General features: G+C 44.5%; 1 protein-coding gene across 1 annotated transcript in view; it reads left to right on the top strand.

Moving 5' to 3' along the window:
* Positions 1-22,157, top strand: part of NALF1 (NALCN channel auxiliary factor 1) — a 566,278-nt gene extending 544,121 nt beyond the window's left edge. The window contains exon 4 of the mRNA XM_060191860.1: positions 19,969-22,157. Coding sequence (XP_060047843.1) covers positions 19,969-20,243 — 275 coding nt within the window. The 3' untranslated portion in view covers positions 20,244-22,157. The remainder of the gene's footprint in view (positions 1-19,968) is intronic.
* The last annotated feature ends 205 nt before the right edge of the window (positions 22,158-22,362 follow it).

Genomic DNA, 22,362 nt, shown 5'->3' with positions numbered 1-22,362 from the left:
TAGAAGAGTGAGGCCCTAAGTAAGAGATTCTGCAGCTGGAGTCTGGGGAAGTTAGGCTACACACCTGGAAGGATATTTAGTTTGTCTAGTGTGTGGCCCATGTCTGTACCACCCCACATAGGACGAGGCTTTGGAGCTGGGCTTATCCGTACCCCCTGTCTCTCTCCTTCTTTCTAAAAACCATTCCAAAGTGGCAAAGCCCCAGTGACCACTGGAAAAACATACCTATATGGAACCCATTTAAGTCTGAAAATACTGTGTCTCAGGAAACCACAGTTGGTGACTATTTTTGTCGTTGTTGTTTGTTTTTGGAAAAAATAGTCTCTTTGTACTTCCTGTTGAATTTCTTGTATGACCATAAAACTGCTCTAAAAAAAAAAAAAAAGGAGTTTTCTGGAAAGGTAAGACGAAAACTATACAATAGGACTGAAGGCAATCAGAGGTCAGATGCACCTGGTTAAGCACACATATTACAGTGCATAAGGTCCCAGGTTTGAGCCCCTGGTCCCCACCCACAAGGCAGAAGCTTCATGAATGGTGAAGCAGGGGTCTCTCTGTCTCTCTCCCTCTCTCTGTCTCCACCACCCCTCTTGATTTCTGGCTGTCTCTATCCAATAAATAAAGATATATATTTTTTAAAAGAAGCCAATCAACTTTTTATCTTAGGCGAATTATCTTCTATCTAGAGGTGAGTTTGATGGAATCATCTGCAGCCTCTCTCTGTAATATAAAAGGAAACGTTGAACAGTTTCACTAAATTTGTAAACAGCTTTCAAATTTCAGCTCTTGAACCTTATTTTTTAAAAAATCTGTTACTACAGATGCTTAGCTTCTATCGTTCTTTCCACAGACAGTGGCATTTGAAAGAGTGGAGAAAGTTTCACCTTGAAAAACATTAAAATTGTCAAAATCCTGAACGCCATCTGTTAACACAAAGAGAAGCAAAGTTGAGCATATAATTAGGGAAACTCCAGGTGGAAGGTCATAGAACTCAAAACACCACTTTCAAGATTTATTTATTTATTTATTTATTTATTTATTATTTTTCCTCCTCCAGGGTTATTGCTGGGCTCAGTGCCTGCACCATGAATCCACTGCTCCTGGAGGCCATTTTTTTTGCCCCTTTTGTTGCCCTTGTTGTAGCTTCGTTGTGGTTATTATTATTGCCCTTGTTGACGCAATTCGTTGTTAGATAGGACAGAGAGAAATGGAGAGAGGAGGGGAAGATAAAGAAGGGGAGAGAAAGATAGACACCTGCAGACCTGCTTCACCGCCTGTGAAGCGACTCCCCTGCAGGTGGGGAGCCGAGGGCTCGAACCGGGATCCTTACACCGGTCCCTGTGCTTTGCGCCACATGCGCTTAACCCACTGCGCCACCGCCCAACCCCCTCAAGATTTATTTTATAGACTTGAATGAGACACAGAGAACTTCCTATGAGGGGCCAGGCAGTGGTACATCTGGTTAAATGCATGCATCACAGAGCACAAGGACCCCAGTTCAATCCCCTGGTTCCCCACCAGAGGGGGAAAACTTCACAAGTGGTGAGACAGGCCTGCAGGTGTCTCTCTGTCTCTTTCCTCTATCTCCCTTTCCCTCTCAATTCCTCTCTGTCTCCAAGCAATAATAAATATATATATATATATATATATATATTTTTTTTTTTAATAGAGGGAGACAACTTCTCAGGAGAAACACACCCAGAGAGAGAAAGAGAAAAGTCAGGGAAGAACTCTAGTACTTCTGAGCTGAGACTTGAACCAGGAACCTTAGACTTGCAAGTCCTGTACTCTAGCAGCTGAGCTAGTTCTGTGGCTTCAAAATCATGGAACTTGACAACTGAAAATGCCGTAGTTGTCACCCAGCTCCCTCCATGGATTCCATGAGGAGTTGAGGTGCATGAAGATGTCTCAGATTGGCTTGTTGCGAGTGGATTCTGTATCCTCATAGGCAGGGCTTCTTTTTGACTTAGGTCCTAGATTCAGCTTTGTCCTACACGGAATAGCTCAGCAATAAAATATAACCGATAAGAAAAAAAGAAACTGAGTAGTTTCCCAGGTACAGGGAGAAGCAATTCCAGAAGCCATAACTCCCACCTTCTGTGCCCCCCAAAAGAAATTAAGTCCATACTCCCAGCAGGGGAGAAAGAATAGGGAAGCTTCCAGTAGGGATACAGAACTCAGTTGGTGGGAACTGTGTGGAATTATATCCCTGTTATCTCACAGTCTTACAAATAAATGTCAAATCACTAATAAAATGTTTTTTTTTTTTTAAAGGAAGCCCTGGCAATAACCCTGGGGGCAAAAAAAAGGTCTCAAGTAGTGAATGCACATAGTTACAGTATTCCTACTTTTACTTTATTTTATTTTTTATCAGACCACTGTTCAGTTCTGGCTTATTCTGTTGCAGGGGATTGAACCTGGGACTTTGGAGTCTCAGGCATGAGAGTCTGTTTGCATAACCATTATGCTATCTACCCTCTGCCTATTTATTTATTTTTTTGCCTCCAGCATTATTGCTGGGGCTCAATGCCTGCACCGTGAAACCACTGCTCCTGGAGGTCATTTTCCCCCCTTTTGTTGCCCTTGTTGTAGCCTTGTTGTCATTATTATTGTTGTTGATGATGTCATTCATTGTTGGATAGGACAGAGAGAAATGGAGAGAGGAGAAGAAGTCAGAAAGGGGGAGAGAAAGACAGACACCTGCAGACCTGCTTCTCTGCCTGTGAAGTGGCTTCCCTTCAGATGGGGAGCCCAGGCTCAAACTGTGATCCTTGATGCTGGTCCTTGTGCTTTGCGCCATGTGTTTATAACCCGCTGCGCTACCGCCTGAACCCCTAATTTTTATTTATAAAAAGGAAACATTGACAAAACCATAGGATAGGAGGGCTACAACTCCACACAATTCCCACCACCAGAACTCTGCCTCCCCTGATAGCTTTCCTATACTTTATTCCTCTGGGAGCATGGACCCAGGGTCATTATGGGAGCAGAAGGTGGGAGGTCTGGCTTCTGTAATTGCTTCCTCACTGACATGGGTGTTGACAGGTGGATCCATACCCCCAGCCTGCCCCTCTCTTTCCCTAGTGGAGCAGGGCTCTGGGGAATCAGAGCTCCAGGACACATTGGTGGGGTTGTCTCCCCAGGGAAGTCCGGTTGGCATCATGCTGGCATCTGGAACCTGGTGGCTGAAAAAAAGTTAACATATAGAGCCAAACAAATTGTTGAATAATCATGAACCTAAAGGCTGGAATAGTGCAGATGAAGATTTGGGGTCTCCACTTTGAAGATAGCTGGTAGGCTTATTTTAGTTATATTCCAAAGGGCCCATGACTATACTAGTTTTTCCCTGAGCCTGACCTCTGATATGCAAGTGGACCCAGGTTATTGTCTGAGGAGATAATGTCAGGACTGGAAAAAGGACTAGCAAACTGGATCAGGGAAGAGAGTAGCTCCCAAGTATGGGAAAGATGTATAAATATTTTTGACAGTATTTCTATTTTACCTCTGAAGAAATGTTGAGCGGTACACCAGCTTCCCCCTCCTTATCCCTGCAGTCTAATTACAGAACCAGTTACCTAGGAACCACCCTGCCTGCAGGGCATTGGTTTAATCCCCACTGGTTCACGATGTCTTTTTGATCCACCCCCTCTCCTTGTCACACCCTGATTTCCACCAGTCTCTTTTCGCTCCACCCTCTCTACATCACATCCTGTTTCCACACTACTTGGCAAGTATATATACAGCTGCTCTTCTGTTTTAACACACTTGGAATTGCCTTCTGGCTCTGAGAGTCCCAGAGTCTCTTTCCTGCGATGCTATCTCGGCACCAGTTCCTAATCCCTCTCCCATGCAGCAGCCTAGGTTGGCTCCAGTTGAGTTCTCTCCAACCCAGAGAGCACATGCTCGGGAAGAAGCACCCTCAGGCTCTCCCGGCAAAGAAATATGTCCTGAACCCTTTCTCTTGCGTATTCACTTGCTCAGTAAGGATTTATGTAAGGCCTCTTGAATTGGTTGAGCATTTTCTTTGGGAACTGTTGTACCAAGTCTCCCTCCTGAATCCAGAATGTCTGTAAGCTGCCCCTTGATGTTGAAGACAAGCTTGTACTTCAGTGAGTGATATTGTTCCTTGTGTGTTTACTAACCTGACAGGGACAGCCAGGACTTTTTTTTTTTTTCTGCTTCCAGGGTTATCACTGGGACTCGGTGCCTGAACTATGAACCCACTGCTCCTGGAGGCTATTTTTCCCCCTTTTGTTGCCCTGGTTATCATTGTTGTTGTTGTCATTGCTGTTGGATAGGACAGAGAGAAATGGAGAGAGATAGGGAGACGGAGAGGGGGAGAGAAAGACAGACACCTACAGACCTGTTTCACTGCCCTTGCAGTGACCCACCCCCTGCAGGCAGGGAGCCAGGGGCTCAAACCGGGATCCTTACTTAGCCCCTTGCACTTTGCGTCATGTGCGCTTAACCTGCTGCCCTACTGCTCAGCTCCCAGCCAGTACTTCTAGTTAATGATCATTTTGGCACATTTAATATCGATTCCAAATACTACGACTGCCTTTCATACCTGTGAGTCATGTTAGAATGCTTGCTTTTTGCTCCAGTCAGCTTTCCCAACAGAAGCTTTGAGAAAAAAAAATTGACTAAACCACAACTGCTTTTGTTCATATGTACTGTTTCCAAAACAGGTAGATCAGATGAGGAGACCAGTAGCCCCACCTCGCTGAAAAGAAAGCATCTTTGTAAAGTCAGACTCCACTGATGAGGTGTTTCCGTGCTCTGGAAATTTCTCCTTGTGTCAGCTGGTACATGAGTGTGCACAGACATCGAGTGTTTTGTTTTGCTTTTGTTGTTGTTGTTTTTTGGGGGGAGGGTTGCATGTATTCTGTGATTACACATAAAGTTCGGTTTCTTTTTTAGAGAGAAAGACAGGAAGTATTGTTCATACCCTAAGAACACTGGCTGAGCAAAGCATTAGGGAAACTCTCTTCAGTTCCAGCTAATGCTCTATGGCAAGGCAGCCACAGAATTATTGATGTAGCTTCCTGTTTTCAAGGATATTTCCTTTGCAGAGCTATTGTTACCAAGGATTTCTAAATATAAAAAGGACCGTGGGCACCAGACTCAGCTGTGACACTTATTTCCATTATGTGAACACCACACTACTGTTTTACAGAGAAAAATCACAAAAATAAAGGGGAGTTGAACACCATAGGTCGCGATCTTAGTAGAGGTATGTTTTCTGTAAACGACTTCTTGGGTAAAGATGTGAATAAAGCCAATGCTGAACACACGAGCTTTACAGGAAGTCACAGAAACTCTCCTGAGAGATCCAGATATTTTTGTCTCCTCCTGAAGTGTAGATTCTTGCAACACACTTCAGAGAATTTCTGAGGCTGGTTTGACTGATGGATGACATGCAGTTTTGTCAACACTCTCGTCTGTGGAAGTGAACTAACCAGAAAAGTAAAAGTAGCTTGCAGCAATGACAGAAAAGGATCTGAAATGCTACCATGACATCATCCTGTCCTCCCTGGGCAGACGCCCTCACCCATGTGTCCTGGAGCCTCCCCTCCCCAGAGCCCTGCCCCACTCGGGACAGATAGACACAGGCTGGGGGTGTGGATCCACCTGCCAACACCCATGTCCAGCGGAGAAGCAATGACAGAAGCCAGAACTCCCACCTACTGCTCCCCATAAAGAATTGGGGTCCAGACTCCCAGAGGGGAAAAAATGTCAGGGGAAGATGCGCAGAGGGCTCTGAATGCCAACTTCATCAGGATCCAGAGAGAGAAGAGGAAAAAAGGAAGAGAAAGCAGGACCATAGGGAAAAATTTAAATAGTTCTAGAAATAATAGTCAACCCATACCTGTGACCTTGGGGAGAACCACTGCAGTTTCCAATGGAGGGAACAGGGCACAGAGCTCTGGCAGTGGGAATGACGTGGAATTAGACCCCTGTTATCTCAAAGTTTTGTAAATCAATATTAAATCACTAAGAAAAGAAAAGAAAGAGGAGTTGAGGTGTTTCTAATTAATAATGATTTAATTATGAATGACAAGTCCACTGGATAACGGGCACAATTCCACACAGTTCCCACCACCAGAGTTCCCTGTCTCATCTCCATTGGAAGCTTCCCTGTTCTTTATCCCTCTGGAAGCCTGGACCCAAATCCATACCCCCAGCCTGTGTCTGTCTTTCCCTAGTGGGGCAGGGCTCTGGGGAGGGGAGGCTCCAGGACACACTGGTGAGGGCATCTGCCCAGGGAGGTCAGGGTGTTGTCACAGTAGCATCTGCAATTTGGTGGCTGAAAAGCAGTAAGATATAAAGCAGAGCAAATTATTTCACAATCAAAAATCTAAAGGTTAAATAACAGAGCAGGTTAGAGGAGTGGAGGTTTTTATTCCTTCCTCAGGTGACTTTTACCAGCTCCACTTAGTACTTCTCAGTGCTAAGTGCTTAGTAACTTCCCTGATTAGAAGGAAGGTGAGTCTTTCTGTCTTACCAGCCCCACTGGCTTGAATCCTGTCTAGACTCTCAGTGTCGTTGAGCCCTTGGCTACTGGGCTCTCTTCCTGGAGCTCCCTTGGTTTTTATTCAGACCAAGCTTACCAATTCCTCATCCAAAAGATAAAAATGAAATAGCCGAAGACTTCTTTAGGAATGAGAGGGGAAATTCAGTGATCTATCTGGTGACTGGATTTCTCATCCATGAGCTTTTCTGTTTCCTTGGGATCCACCTTCACACTTGACAACATGTCTGTAAGCGTCTGGGCGGGGCAGGGTGGGAGTGGTTAGCAGTGGGCAATGTGTTTGCTGTCAGCGTATTTTACTTCTGTTGAGGTTATTTATTTACATTGCTGGTTCTAGATAGAATTTGTTCTGAAATGGTGAGGAACACCAGGAGTCATGGTTAGTGACACTGTCTGCATAGCTTCAAGACTTTTCAGGTGCTGAGTTTATTAAGAAGGAGGCTCGACAAAGGTCTGAACAGATTTCTAGCAGAACTTCTCTGCTACTGTTAGGTGAACCTGCAACTTTCCTTTTGTTTGTTGTTATTTTTGGGACAGTGTGTACCATCTCTGAGGAAGCAGGTGGCTCTCAGCTCTGAATGCTCTTTGCATTACCAGCCACCTGTAGGACTAATTTACAATTTTCTCTTTCATCTTGTCCACATTCTTCTCCCCATGTGTGTCCTGAAACTCTATTTAATTTGTGCACTTTCCTGTACACTCCACATTCTTCATGTTATTATTCATTGTTATCAAGTTTCACCATGGCGGGATAACACCATTTGTTTTATTTGCTTTTCCCTGTTTTTATTACTATTATTATTTATTCAAGTTCTTCTGTTTGCTTTGTCACTTCACTATTTTTTTCCACCAGGGTTACCTTAAGGCTTGGTGCCAGCATTACAGATCCACTGCTCCTGCTGGCCTTCCCCCAATTTTTATTAGATAGGACAGACTGAAATTGAGAGACGACAGGGAGATAGAGAGGGAGAGAGAAAGACACCTGCAGACCCGCTTTACTGTTGGTGATTCGCCTGCCTTGCAGGTGGGGAGCCGGGGCCTTGAACCTGGATCCTTGTGCAGGTCCTTGGACTTACTTGGTACTTACTATGTGCGCTTAGCTGGGTGTACCACTGCCCAGCCCCCTTATTGGCTTATTTTTTATTACCCTGAGGGTTATCACTGGAGCTGGGTGTCAGCTCTATGAATCTACTGTTCCTGGGAGCCACTTTCTCCTTTTTATTTTTTAACTTCATTTTTACTTGACAGGACAGAGAGAAATTAAGAGGAGAGGGAGAGATAGAGAAGGAGAGAGACATCTGTAAACCAGCTTCACAGCTCATGAAGCTCTCTCCCTGTGGGTGGGAAGCGGGGGCTTGAACCTGGGTCTTTGCGCTTGGCAAAATGTGCGTTATCCCAGGTGTGCCACTGCCCGGCCCCCTGCTGCATCATTTCACAGGTGCAGTTCAACCGGGCATTCACTTGGTTTCTTCCAAACTTTCAGCACATACCTGTTGCTCTTTGGGAAGTGAGCCGGTGGCTAGGTATAGGGTAGCAGGATGGAATAAGGGAAGCCTTCCTTGGAGGGTATCAGCACGCAGGCTAATCATCTCAGGCTTCTAATTGTACTCAGACACCGCCTTTACTCACCACACAGGTCTGGCCCACCTTCGCCTACTCCCTTCCATTCTTCTTCTAGCGTTTTCCCTTCTTCCGTAGCCAGTCAACAGGTCAGGTTGAAAGCTGTCAGGAGCTGCTTGTTGCTGGCTTTGAAAGTGACTGGGATCCATGTGGATTCAGTCGGCTAGGAAAGATCATCAGTTTCCCCAATGAATGGGTACTCACGGGATGCACCACGAGAAGGTCGATCCAATGCATCCCACTCCCTTCCGTAAGATCTAGTCCTTCTCAAGCATATTCCCTAGGGCTGGGGAGCTAATGCCCTGCTCGCCCGAGACCCAAGAGGCCCTAGATTTGATCCTTGGCACCATCTGAGTAGAGCTCTCATCTCCTCTTCCTCCCTTCTCACAATAAAGCCATTAGAAAGAAAATCAAATGCTGGGAAATTATGCAGGTGAGGTCACAGCTACCATGTTGTCCCCTCAGGGCACTGTCAATTCTCCACTATAGTTGATAATATAATGCCAGAGTGCCTTGTTTACTCCTCCCCCTCCCACGAGAGCTGTGATCCTATCCCCTAGGGCCTTGTTTCCTAGCCGATAACGTCCCAACATTCCCCCATAAAAGCCCTACTTCTTCCGCCCTTCGCTCTCTTAGCCCCTTCACCTTCCAATGCAGAGGGGGGTTTCTGTGAGTCGCAGGAGGTGGCCATGTTGCTAGCTTCACGTGGCCTGAACCACTGTGCTCTCACCCAACTCTGAGGGGTCTGCACAAATAAATATTTGTGTTCCCTCTTCACCCCAGATCTCCTCTATCTCTCCTCCGCGGCACAGCCTGACAATCAAATCTCTAATTATTTACAATTCCCCCCTTGCTTTGTAAACATGCTCCACACATTGAAAGCACACGGCCGTCCCCAAGTGCCTTTTATGCTGCTGACGGTCACTACGCCTCACTCACCGACGTTTTCAAAAATGCTGAGTCTGATTCTCATTTTATTATTATTTTGCCACCCCAGGTCTCCAGATAGGCCTAGACAATCAGCAAATACCTAACAGTTGCCATCTCATGGTTGCTATCTCCTTTTTTAGAAAGTTGACATGATTTGGGTACTGGCTCTGATTTTCCGTGGTTTGAATTTTATCTGGAAATCAATCCTAGATCATTTACTGTGAAAGCATGTTTGTGGCACATATCAAAGGAAGAGATGCTAAAGTAGTGATGCTAACTAAAAAACAAGCAAACTGACACTAAGAATTGACATGAGGGCAAGAAATAAAATAAGCACTAGGTAATGAAATGAGCACTAGGTAAGCCACTATCAAGGGTGCATGGGTGCAAGTGGTTATATTTCTAGCTGAAGCCAGCACATCCCTTCCCATCTGCCTTTACAGAAGATACAAAATGAACAAACCCACAGACATGATAAAAACTAGAAAGTGGGACACCATGAAGACAGTCTCTAAAATAGATGTTCCGAAGAGGACAGACAGGCAGACACAGCCAGAACTCTGAGGACCTTCAGAGCAACCAGGTGCAAAGCCACCCTCTCTCCAGGACCTGCGTCGGGAATGAGTCTTGTGGCATTGACAAGGATCATGTGGAGTTCCCCAGACATCATCCGAGTTCTTGTCATACAGAGACATCAAGATGCTTCTGTCAGCAACAAGCGTCTTCCAGCTCAGAGCCAGAGACGGGAGGAAAAGAAAGACAGTTGTGGGATTCTACCACCACCAACAGCAGCAGCACCACCACCAAATTTGTCCATCTTGCACAAGGCCCAGGCACCCACCTGTGAAAACACAGGCTACTTTTTACCTGAAAGTCAGTGATTGCAGAGAGTGGGACTGAGACTCACAGAGGATTCTTCCCAGCCCACCGGGAAATGTACTGGAGTTTGTACAACTTCACCTCAAGGTTGATTTGGACAAGTGACCCCCCTCTTTTGCTCCCACATTCTAACAAGATTATTTCTAAGGAGTGGATCTGGCCTGTCTCAGCCTTGCTTGCTGGCAGGACATCTTTTGCTTTCTAGTTTCACAGATGGAGAGGAATTGTTGCCCGGGAATAGAGAAAATCCAGAGACACAGCCACAATTAATCTGGGTGATTTGGATAATGAGATTTGGAACTCTTTCCCAGATGAGACTTGGGGGGGAGTGTCGGGCTAGCCTGAGGGTGTTTATTCCCAGGCACAAGCTCTCCTGGTTGGAGAGAACTCGACCCGAGCCAACCTAGGCTGCTGCTTACTCAGCGAAGCAGGAGAGGGACCAGGAACTTTTGTGGCTGAGCGGGAACGAAATTCAATGTTTATTGAGAAAAGAATCTGCATTTATACTTTCCAGGAAGGAAGTGGTAGGGTGGAAAAGGGAGTACATAGGATAAAGGGGCAGAATGGAAAAAGAGTGTGAACCAGTGGAGATTAAACCAATGGGGATTAAACCAATGCCCTGCAGGCAGGGCAGGTCTCAAACAAAACAATGATTATGTAAATAGGCTACAGCGTTAAGCAATGCAGGGGAACCAGGCATGATGACACAGATAGAAACAGAAGCAGAATTAGCCAAAGGAGAAATAATGACCAACGTGGGGGGGGGGGGAGTTCAGCCCTGGGAGTGGTTGCTGTTCTGTTCTTGAGACCACTGGGATAGAATGAACTGAACGTGTTTTGTACATGGATTTCCAGAGAACAAAAAGAAGGTGACAGGACTGAAGAATGATTGCCTCCCCCCAAAAAAAAATGTTCACCACCTGCTCCCCAGAAATTATGTGCATGCACTGCATGCCAAAGGGATGCTTTAGGCTGGCTGAGAGTTTAGACAGAGATGGAGGCTATACCGGGGTGGCTGTGGGGACAGCCTGATCACCAGAGTGTGGAAGATACAGCGGCGAGCCAGAGAGACTCCAGCATGGAAGAGGGGGGTGATGAGGTGGAAGGGGAAATATTCATCTCGTGCCAAGGTTCCGTGCTCAGGGTCTGAAACTCAGGACAGCTGGTCCTCACTCGACAAGCCACTCAGGTGTGTCACGAGCTCTGGGCCAGCAGCCTGCTGACAAGAATGAGAAGGGTGGTCCTGGGAAATCACAGGTGGTGATGGCGAGCCTCTCGCACCAGCTGTCAGTTCCGTCTCACTCACAGCATCACTTAGCAGACAGGACGCTAGCATTTCATTTTATCCCGGAGGTTTGTGCTTTTCCCTGTGCGCCACCTGGTATGGGTTATTTCCTCCATTGTTCTTCTAGTGCAAGATGCAAGATGCTACTGCTAAACATTTAAAATATCTTTCAAGGGGGGTTAGGAGGTGCGGTGGTGCAGCAGGTTAAGCTCATGTGGCTCAAAGCACAAGTACCAGCTGAAGGATCCCGGTTCGAGCCCCAGACTCCCCACCTGCAACTGCAAAGGAGTCACTTCACAGGCGGTGAAGTAGGTCTGCAGGTGTCTGTCTTTCTCTTCCCCTCTCTGTCTTCCCCTCCTCTCTCCATTTCTCTTTGTCCTATCCAACAATGAACAACATCAACAATAACAATAATAACCACAACAAGGCTGCAACAACAAGAGCAACAAAAGGGAGAAAAAATGGCCTCCAGGAGCAGTGGATTCATGGTGCAGGCACTGAGCTCCAGCAATAACCCTGGAGGCAAAAAAAAAAAAAAAAGAGTATCTTCCAAGTTTTATCAATGATGTGAAGGTGAGACAATGTATCTGAAGATGGTGAGAAACCCACTAGCAGTACAGGGAATCATGCTTAGGACACTGGGAAGGGGTAATTCCTCAATTGGCAGACTCATTGATTGACCGGAGTTCAGAGATGGGACTTAGTCACTCAGTGAGGACAACATGTTTTCAAAAGGCAGAGACAGTCACTAGGTGAGGAGAACAGGGTTCTTCAGGTGTTAGATGGCAGATGGATGCCTCTGAAAGCTCTCTCTCTCTCTCGTTTAATTTTAGTAATTTATATGAACAGAGAAGAAAGGGGAGCTGGGAAAGAGCTCATGGGCAAGTCTTTTTTTAAGTTTTTATTTATTATTGTCTTTATTTATTGGATAGAGACTATCAGAAATCAAGAGGGAGGGGTGATAGAGAGAGACAGAGAGACACCTGCAGCCCTGTTTCACCACTTGTAAAGCTTTCCCCCTACAGGTGAGGACCGGGGGCTCGAACCTGGGTCCTTGTGCATTATAATACATGCACTCAACCAGGTGCACCCCCATGTGTAGGTCTTTATCCACACCAGTGTGCTCAGTCCATTCTAAAATAAATCCTTAAAAAAAAAAAAACACTTTTAAGATAACATTGCTGCATAAGGTTGCAGCTCTGGGACCTCATGTCTGACCTCCCAATCTTCACCGAGGACATTTCTGGTCCTCCATCTCCGATCCATGTCAGGCCCCTGGATGATGACATGCACATCTATGGCTAGTGAAAATATTCCCTTTTAAGTTGCTCTAGCGAAGTAAAGATATCATGGGCAAGTATGAAGTGAGGACCATGGAGAGATGTGACTCTTGCAAAGTAGTTCTACAGGAAAACATGAACTAAATGGCAGGGCTAGGGCAGAACAGCTCAGCTGAAAATTACAGCGGGGCTTTCTCTGCTCCATGTTCAGAGTGAGAATGACTCTGCCTGCCACTGCTGACTTGGAAGGTGTAGAAATGGTACAGGAGGCAAGGAATGGAGTCCCCCTGCGTCGAGAAGTTAAGATGTGCAAGTAAACCAGACGGTCAGTCTTAGGAGCACAAAGGATGGATTTTTCCAACACACCTTAGAACTCACCTCAGCTTAGAAGAGAACAGAAGACAACATTCCGCAGCACATTCTGGGAAGGTGCTGTGTCCTCCCAGTGTCTTAATATTTAACTTGGTGAACACAGAGCATCCCAGGCTGTCTGACCAGATTTTGGGCCCAGGGAAATAGAAGGGAATGTCAGTTGTATGATACTGCCAGGTTTCTTATAGAAACTGGAAATAAATGCAATGAGTACTTTTCACCCAAGACCATGGGCAGGAGGACGCAACCCCGTGAAGCCTCCACTGCCGTTAGAATCAGCTATGGATCTAAGAATTGCATATCCAGCAAAGTGTCTTTCAACGAAGAGAACAAAGTTTGTATCGTCTGGGAAAAAAAATGACTTGCAAATGTCATGTGAAAACCGTTCACCTGTTTTCCATTAGTAGAACAAAAGCTAGAAGGGCAAATGCTATCAGTTCTCAAAATGAAGTTAAATCAGAAGACATTGTTTGTGTAACAAAATAATCTTCCTATCAGAGCACTGAAACAGGATGACTATGAAAGCAGATGAGTTTATGGTGTAGAGAAAATGCTGAACTTCTTTCTGGGTGTATGCAAACAGAAGCATAAAGCGTCCAGACACATCTGGAGTCTGGTATAGCACTGTCTACAGTGACCATCAGTTCTGTGAACTGGTGAAGTGTAGGGGGTTAGAGTAGGTATTTTCCCTAACGCATTAAGCTCACTGGACAGCATTACTGTAACAAATCTGGATTATGTGAGCTCTAAGGATCAGGTATATATCAAATATATTTAGCAGGTATATGCTATAATTCACCTTTTGTTTTCAAAACCAAGATTGGGGACAGGGAGGCGTAGGGGAACTATAACTACCTTTAGAATCAAAGGAACAGTTGGTCAAATTTGAGAATTAATGGGATAGGAGGAGCCATAGGATTGGGATTCTCTCAGCTTTCACAGATGAGCATAATTAAATATAATTACAGTTGCTGGATTAAGATATAAATGTATGAATATGTTATACGTTATGAACATAATCACTCCTCACAGAAAACAGACAATTAAAGCAAAAATGGACTCCATCAAAAGGCTTTGTCCATGGAGAATGGGAGTAGGATTTTAAAAAATATTTTCAATTATTTATGATTGGATAGAGACAGAGAAATTGAGAGGGGTGGGGGAGATAGAGAGGGGAAGACACAGAGACACCTGCAGTCCTGCTTTACCGCTTATGAAGTTTTCTTCCTGCAGGTAGGGACCAGGGGCTTGAACCCAGGTCCTGGCACACCATAATGTATGTGCTTAACCAGGTGCACCACTGCCTGGCCCCAGAATGTAAGTAGGATTGAAGAGAAAGAAGCACCCTTTTTTACTTTTCATCTTCGACTTCTTAATTCTGTGTGCATATCATTTTTGTCATTGACATTATAACCAGTTATTTCAACATTCAGCTTTCTTTTATTTTGAAAACACACTTAAAAATTTCTTTATTGGAGGATGAATGTTTTACAGTTGACAGTAAATACAATAGTTTTTGTACATGCATAACATTTCTGCTTTTCACATAACAATACAACCTCCACTAGGTCCTCTGTCATTGTGTTTCAGGCCCTGAGCTCTCCCCCCAACACCAAAATCTTACTTTTTGCAATACACCAACTCCAGTCCAAGGTTTGAAAACACATTTTCATCAAACCTTTTCAGTGGGTTTTTATGAAAAATTATCATGGAAGCTAGTCCTAGCATTTTTAATAATCCCCCCCCACACACATACATATATACCAAGTTAGAAATATGTTGGAAAATTAGATTACTTGCTTTCTTATTTCCACTCCAGTGTGATGACTTGGGAGACATTTCCACCAACACTCTGGCCTTTGAATCTCATGAAAATGGTGTGCGTGGGAGTCGGGTGGTAGCGCAGCGGGCTAAGCGCAGGTGGCGCAAAGCACAAGGACCGGCATGAGGATCCCGGTTCGAACCCCGGCTCCCCACCTGCAGGGGAGTCGCTTCACAGGCGGTGAAGCAGGTCTGCAGTGTTGGGTAGTTGCCACCTCCCCCTGGCTTCTGCTTAACCATATGCCTATATAGGGATTTTACTCATCCAAAGCTTTGGTCTATTTACATAAATCACTTTTACATAAAGCACTCCAGGGCATTGGTGATTCTATGATAGGATTCTCTCCTGCTCCACCCCCTCCTTGTCACACACTGATCCCTTCTTTGTCACACTCTGATTTTCACCAGTCACTTTTCTCTCCACCCTCTCTATATCACATCCTGTTTCCACCCTACTTGGAGAGTATAAAAACAGCTGCTCTTCTGATTAAAGACACTTGGAAATTGCTTTCCGGCTCCGAGAGTTCCAGAGTGTATCTCCTGCGGAAGTTGGTGCAGCACGAGTTCCTGATCCCTCTCCCACACAGCAGCCTAGATCGGCTCCAGCTGGTCTCTAGTCAAGGCTAATATCGATTGATATACACTAATCATGGCTGGGAGGAAGATGAGATATAGGTTCAGGTTGCATATCACTGGGTAAGAGATAGGATTAATGACTGTACTCATTGAACAAATTATGACAAAAAAAATGCTCTCACAGATGTTCACAAGCAAATCTTCAGAATGGAAGGGAATGTTAAGACTAGCTTGGAATGTTTGGAAGTTTGATTATCCATTTAGGAAAGATCATTGGAAGTTTGACTATCTGCAGAGGAAAGATCAGCTATTATAGATGTAGTGGTGATGTAATTGAACCAAACTCCCTTTTTTTTTTTTTTTTTTTTCTGGAGCTGGGGCCTCACACCTGCACAATTTCAGTCTCTTTCACTCAGGTAGAGAGAACAAAACAGAGGGAGAGGAAGAGACCTCACAGCACTGGGGCTTCCTCAGTGTCATGGCTACCGGGACTCCAAGGGACTGTCAGTGGAGCTGAAGAAACCTTTCTCCCTGTCAACAGTTCGAACAGGTGACGGCAGCATTTCTGGTGAACAACCTTTTTCAGGTGCCTGAGTCCCCAGAACTTTTTAATATGGGCAAATAATCAGTACTTTTGAAATATCCCCACAATAGAAGCCAAGAGACAGAGAAGTAAAGATGGAGGCATGGAAGGAAAGAGAAGGCAGGGAGAAAGAGAAAGAGAGAGGGAGAGAGAGAGGGAGAGAGAGGAAGGAGATGAAGAGAGAGAGGGAGAGGGAAAGGAGACTGAGAGAGAGAAATTGAGAGAGAGGACTACAGCACTGCTCCACCACTTAGGAAACTTCTCCCCTACAGGTGGGAATAAGGGCTTTGAACCCAGGTTCTTGCACACAGTGATCCATGCGCTATGCACTGTGCAGCAGCCCGAGGCTGGGAAGTACTTAAAATGAGACAAAGAAAGAAAAAAAAGAGTGATTTGGAGGAAATAGCATTCATTCGGAGAGGAAATAAAACCCCAGGAGTATATGGGCCTCAAATATCTCAGTGTGAAGACAGAAGACGTTGCAACTATGCAATGAAAAACAGTCACATCAAACAGAAAGCATTCGGAGGGACATAAAAGAGCTCTTGGACATTAAAAATGTGATCAAAACAAAAGAAATCAGATAACACACTGCTTGGTTAAAGCTCACCAAATCCCCCAGACAGCTGAGCAAAAGGATAGAGAGATACAAGATAAAGAGATGAGGGAGTCAGGCAGTAGTGCAGCGGGCTAAGCGCACATGGTGCAAAGCGCAAGGACCAGTCTAAGGATCCCGGTTCAAGCCCCCGGCTGTCTTCCCCTCCCCTCTCCATTTCTCTCTGTCCTATCCAACAACAGATGAAGGAGGAGAAGGAGGAGGAGGAAGAAGGGGAGGGCAGGAGAGGGGAAGGAAGAGGGAGGAAGGGAGGGGGAGGGAAGGAGAGGAAGAGGAAGAAGGAGGAGGAGTAGAAGGAGAAATGCAGTACAAGATATAGAAAGCACAGCAGAGAAGCTTCTAGAATCTCGGGTCTTCACAGTCCAGCCTCTACCCCAGGCATCAGAGCAACCGATGTAGATGGCATAAAATCCCACACTTTTTTTTTTTAAGTGGATAAATCTGATAGAATGCCCAACTCAATAAAACAACTAGTCTGTTTTTAGGTATTAGAGTCGTAAGTATCTGGAAAACTAACGGTTGCTACCTACATTAAGAATTGTTCTGATGGAGTCACGCGGTAGCGCAGCGGGTTAAACGCAGGTGGCGCAAAGCGCAAGGACCTGCTGAAGGATCCCGGTTCGAGCCCCCCCGGCTCCCCACCTGCAGGGGAGTCGCTTCCCAGGCGGTGAAGCGGGTCTGCAAGTGTCTGTCTTTCTCTCCTCCTCTCTGTCTTCCCCTCCTCTCTCCATTTGTCTCTGTCCTACTCAACAATGACGACATCAGTAACAACAACAATAATAATAACTACAGCAATAAAGAACAACAAGGACAACAAAAGGGAATAGATAAATAAAATTAAAAGCTTTTTAAAAAGAATTGTTCTGACATACAAATAAAGGAAAGGAAACCCTGAAGGTTGAATTGGTTTCTGGGAAAGCTTGGGAGGCATGTGAGCTGGGGAGGATGGAAGTTGTGTTCTTAACCTAGGGCAAGTCTAAAGATCATGATAAAAAAGGAAAGACCAAGAAAGAAATGCATATAGCTTATTATATACAGAGTAGGGATCAAATGCCTGTGAGGAAGGAGAATAAATAATAAAATCTCTTCTCAAAAAGATAGAAAACATCCTTCTGAGTGTGAAGTAGTTGCCCTACTCTGTCTGTAATGACTTTTGGTAATAAATCAGCAAGTGAGTTTCTGTGCAACTTGGGACAAGCTTTTCATTTTGGATAGAAAGCTGGTCTAAGTGACCCTCATATATTTTATTCTTTATTTATTTAATATTTATTTATTTATTTATACCCTTTTGTTGCCCTTGTTTTATTGTTGTTGTTGTTGTTGTTACTGATGTAGTTGTTGGATAGGACAGAGAGAAATGGAGAGAGGAGGGGAAGACAGAGAGGAGGAGAGAAAGATAGACACCTGCAGACCTGCTTCACCGCCCGTGAAGCGACTCCCCTGCAGGTGGGGCTCGAACCAATTTCCTTATGCCCATCTTTGTGCTTTGCACCACCTGCATTTAACCCACTGCACTACCTCCTGACTGTCCATATGCTTTATTCTTACAATTTTAACCATAAACTCTCTTCTTTGAAGAGCATAAATACAGAAAAAAAGTGTGTACTTTGTTAGATTAGTCATCTACCAATGAGGGATTTTTCTAATAAAAATAAAGTATCATATGATACAAAGGTCAGAGCTGAGACTTCATTAATTCAGTTTTTTTTTCATATTCTATCTAGGCGAAGGTGAAGTTTACCTTTGAATGACTAAGAAGAAATGAATATTGTAAGCATCATTATAAGGCTATTTGGGTCATTTTTTTTTTTCAAAGCAACTGAAGACTGCAGTATATAATATATTACTGAGTAGAACCTTTGAGATGAAATAGATGTTGATTTGGTTGTCGGGCATCACAAATGCTTGCTGAGTGTCTATTTTGTTCAGGCATTGTGCTTCATGTTGCCAATGCACAGGTGAGAATCTTCTTCCTTCTAAGGTGACAGAAGGGTAAGAGAGTGTGATTGAAAGAACACACCAGTCATTTCTCTTTGAAAGGTTTATGTAAAATGCACTACAAGCCCAGGAATGTGAATCCACATGGAGGGAGTGTCACATGACCTGGACTTGAAGGAGAAATCTGAGTTAAGTGTGTAAACTGCTGCAGCTAATTCCAAGAATAGCAGCAATGATACTAACACGGACATGGGTTGAATCCATCCCAGTTTCTGGGAAAAGGGAATTGTACATGCTAGCAGGAACGTGGAGCAGTGAGTGTAGAGAGTTAGCAAATAGCAAACCATCTTATAGATTCTATTATGTGGGGGAAAGCATGAGACACACCTCATAGCTATGACGGTCTACAATTGCCATGTGTTTTTCAAGTTATCCAGTTGTACTTGACAAGGAGCCAAACACTTCAGCTATAAAACCTTCTTCAATTCTCCCAACTAAGACCTTTCATTTGTAAGTTGTTTTTTTTTTTTTTTTCCCTACCTACAGTGTGGCAGTATTTATGTAGAAACTCCATTCTGACATTCCCTCTTATCCCATGGTCTTGTTGATATCTCTATTTTATAAATAAAAAAAAAAAGCTTCTTTCAGTTATAAAGAAGAAAGAGGAGGAAGGTCAGAAACTTTTAGAATGACTGGCCTCTGTGTAAAGGCTATCTATAGAATATGGAAAGAAATGAGACTGGGAAAACGAGAATCAATTGTCTTGAGTCTTTGAAACCTTGCACATTATCCCTGGGGTTGATTTTTAATCTTAGGGCAGCGTCTATCTGCAGAGGAAGAGAAGAGATTGGAGAAGGAGCGGAGAGTGCAAGGAAGGGGTGAAGGAAGAGGATAAAATAGGAGTCAGAGAGGGAAGTAGAGGGAAATAGCAATTCCCTGAAAGGCGTCATTGGAGCATGGTCGGGCGGGAAGATACTGAAGCCTGCACTGAGGGCGGCCATCAGACACAATAGTCAGTAGAAGGAAATGGGAGACATTAAGCAGAGGAATAGAAGGAAGACAGCCATTTTCTGGATATGTATGCAGCTGGACACACTGACCAAAGCAGGAGGCTTTAAGACACAGGAAGGACATATTTAATAAGTGTGTGTCGGGTAGTTACCTCCAGTTGACTAGTTGTTTGTGTCATTTAGCGTGTGACGCTCGGTCAGGCTACTCTTGTTTAAAGGGTAAAAGGGGGCTGGAGTAGAAATGGTCGCCAAGTCGGTGGAGAACCTCAACCTTCTGACTTTCAACCTCAGGAAGCTTTTGTCCCATGGAATCTCCAAGTGCTGATGTGAGAGTTTTGGTTGACTCTCTAGCTCCATGGTCTTGACATTTGTTCCTTTCCTCTGTGTCCAGTGGCCCGGAAGGTTTTGTGGATCAGAGTGTTGAAGTCCCAGCCTCAATCTGCTCTGATTCCCTGTCCGTTGCCTCCGTGTTCTGCTAACCAGCTTCTTTTATTCCCTCCTCTCCTCCCCACAACCATCACCCCAGGGCTCTACGAAACCTTTCTAACCAGCGATGAACCCGAATGCTGTGACGTCAGGACAGAAAGGCACCGCAGCACCCCATCCAGAGGAGAGGTGGACCGCAGGACATCACCCCCGGTGTCGTCCGCCAGCAGACTCTGTCCCGGCAGACTCAAACTGTGTGTCCTTGTCCTGATGCTCCTCCACACCGTCCTCACTGCCTCCGCCGCACACAACGCCACAAGCCTGGGTCTGGGAGGCATCAACACTTTGGAAGAAAGTTCAGCCAACGAGGACTGAAAGGGGTGTGGTGGGCTGGGGGGGGCGTCCTGGCTGCTGCCACCCCCTGAACACAGGACTGTAGCCCCCTGAAGACACCACTTTTTTATGGATGAACAGTCTGTCCCCAGTGACTTAAGACTTTCTCACACCATTTTATACACTGCGTTTTCACGTTGAGAGATTTTTGTTTTGGGTTTTTTTTCTGTTTGGTTGGTTTTAGTTTTGTTTTGCTTTCCTCTTTGTTCAGGCTCTTTTGTCATGCGTTTCATTTTCTTCTCTTTTCTTTTTTATTTTATTTTTGTGCCCTCCCCACACTTGTTAATAATAGAATTTATTTTGGGGGAGGGATGGTTTCCTTAGAAGTTAAATTAAGTCTTCTCTCTCTCTCTAGATATATTTCTAGTCATTGCGTGTGTTCATCAGATAGTTCTGTCTTTATGTCCTGCCTGTTTCTATTAGAGGAATAATTGCTATGACCTCATGGTGTAAAAAAAAAAAAAATACAAAAACAAAACAGAAAAGTAACAAAAAAAATCATAAAAATAAAAAAGACAAAAAAAACAACAAAAAACAAAAATAAACAAAAAAAAATTCCCTAAGCCTCCCTCCACCTGACGGAGCCCAGGCCCTGCCCTGCCCTGCCCAACCTTCCTCCCTGGCCTCCCCCACCCCTGGCCTCCAAGCAGACACTTTTGCTTGCTGCCGTCCCTGTGGCTGCAGTGAACGGGTGGAGACAAGCGCGTGGGCTCTGAGCCCACCCCCCTGAGTCATACAACACCCCTCCACTCAGTGGTGTGGAACCAAGGGAGCTGGACAAATAAGTGAGCTCCAGGACAGGTGGAATCAGACAGTTCACATATTTTTATGTTGAAACTAAAATCCAAGCAATGAAAACTTTCATGAACTCTTGTTGCTTCAGCTCCCATCCCTGAAGGGCCAGTACGTCCCCCCCCTGGTCAGTGGCTTGGGGGAGCCACCTGGCATTTCTGCCAGAGATAGGAAGTCCCCTCTGAACGGCCTTGTGACTTCAGTGCCAGGGCAGGATGAGCCCAGCGTGGTTTGACCATTGGAGTGGGAACCTGGAGACTGAGGGGAAAATAATCTGGATTTGTTTCCTCCTTGATAGTATGGAGGAAACTGTAGGAAAGATCAGACACCCGCCTAGATTGAATGAATATATATGATTTTATCTCAGTATCTCCCCAACCAATGATTTAAAATGATTCCAGGTATAAAGTGTATACAGGTATGCAGTATAACACACACACACACACACACACACACAGAGAACTTCTTTTTAAAAAGACAAAACAAACCAAGTACATAGGTCAGCCATTCTCATTCAAGTGCAAAAAAAAAAAAAGTTTATCACTCTCACATACTCTAGGTAGTTGAAGAAAAGAGGATAAATCTGATGGCTCCGATTGTGATTGTTTTTAATGTGTGTTGGCACATCTCACCTGCTGAGTCTATACGAATTTGCTTTCTCCAAAAGCCTTGTGTGAGTTTACAGTTCAATCCATGGAAGGAAGAGTTCATAAGGGCTGTTTTTAAAAACAAACAAAAAGAATAATTTAACAAAAACAAGAACACACAATCTATATTCCTTCCTGTTCTCTTACTACACTCGAAAGTGCACCTCAGGTAAGTTTACTGTGTAGGCAGGAGATGGAGGGAACCCATAGAAAAGGTCCTCTTAGTAAACAAAATTTAATTCTGATCTTGCTAGCTGTGAACTTCCCCAGGCATTTGTCTCTGTTCAGACTTTAATCTCTGCATCATACCCAACCTTGCAACATGCGTATAGTATGCCTATTTTGTTTTTGGATAAAACAATGTTTTGTTCCAGTCTGTTAAGAATATTAAAAAATAATAATAATAAAGGTATTGCTTAATAAAATTGCTAGAATTGTTTAGCAGTACATGCACAAATATTTTACTAGATTCTTTGTTGCAATATTGTTTTTGTTGAGACTGAGAAAAAATCCTAAAATAGTCTGTGCAAATACAAGAAAAAAAAAAACATCAAAAATGCAACACTCTTCAGTTTGGGTTCCATCTCCTTAAAATGGTGCTGTTCCTGACAAGGCAAACATAGATTCCTGCACTCATAGCGTGATGTTCTTTAGGGAAACAC

Source organism: Erinaceus europaeus, chromosome 5, assembly GCF_950295315.1.
Source record: "Erinaceus europaeus chromosome 5, mEriEur2.1, whole genome shotgun sequence".
In the NCBI taxonomy this organism is placed as follows: Eukaryota; Metazoa; Chordata; class Mammalia; order Eulipotyphla; family Erinaceidae; genus Erinaceus; species Erinaceus europaeus.
The sequence above is the reverse complement of the archived record's forward strand: the minus strand, read 5'-3'. Positions and strand labels throughout refer to the sequence as shown.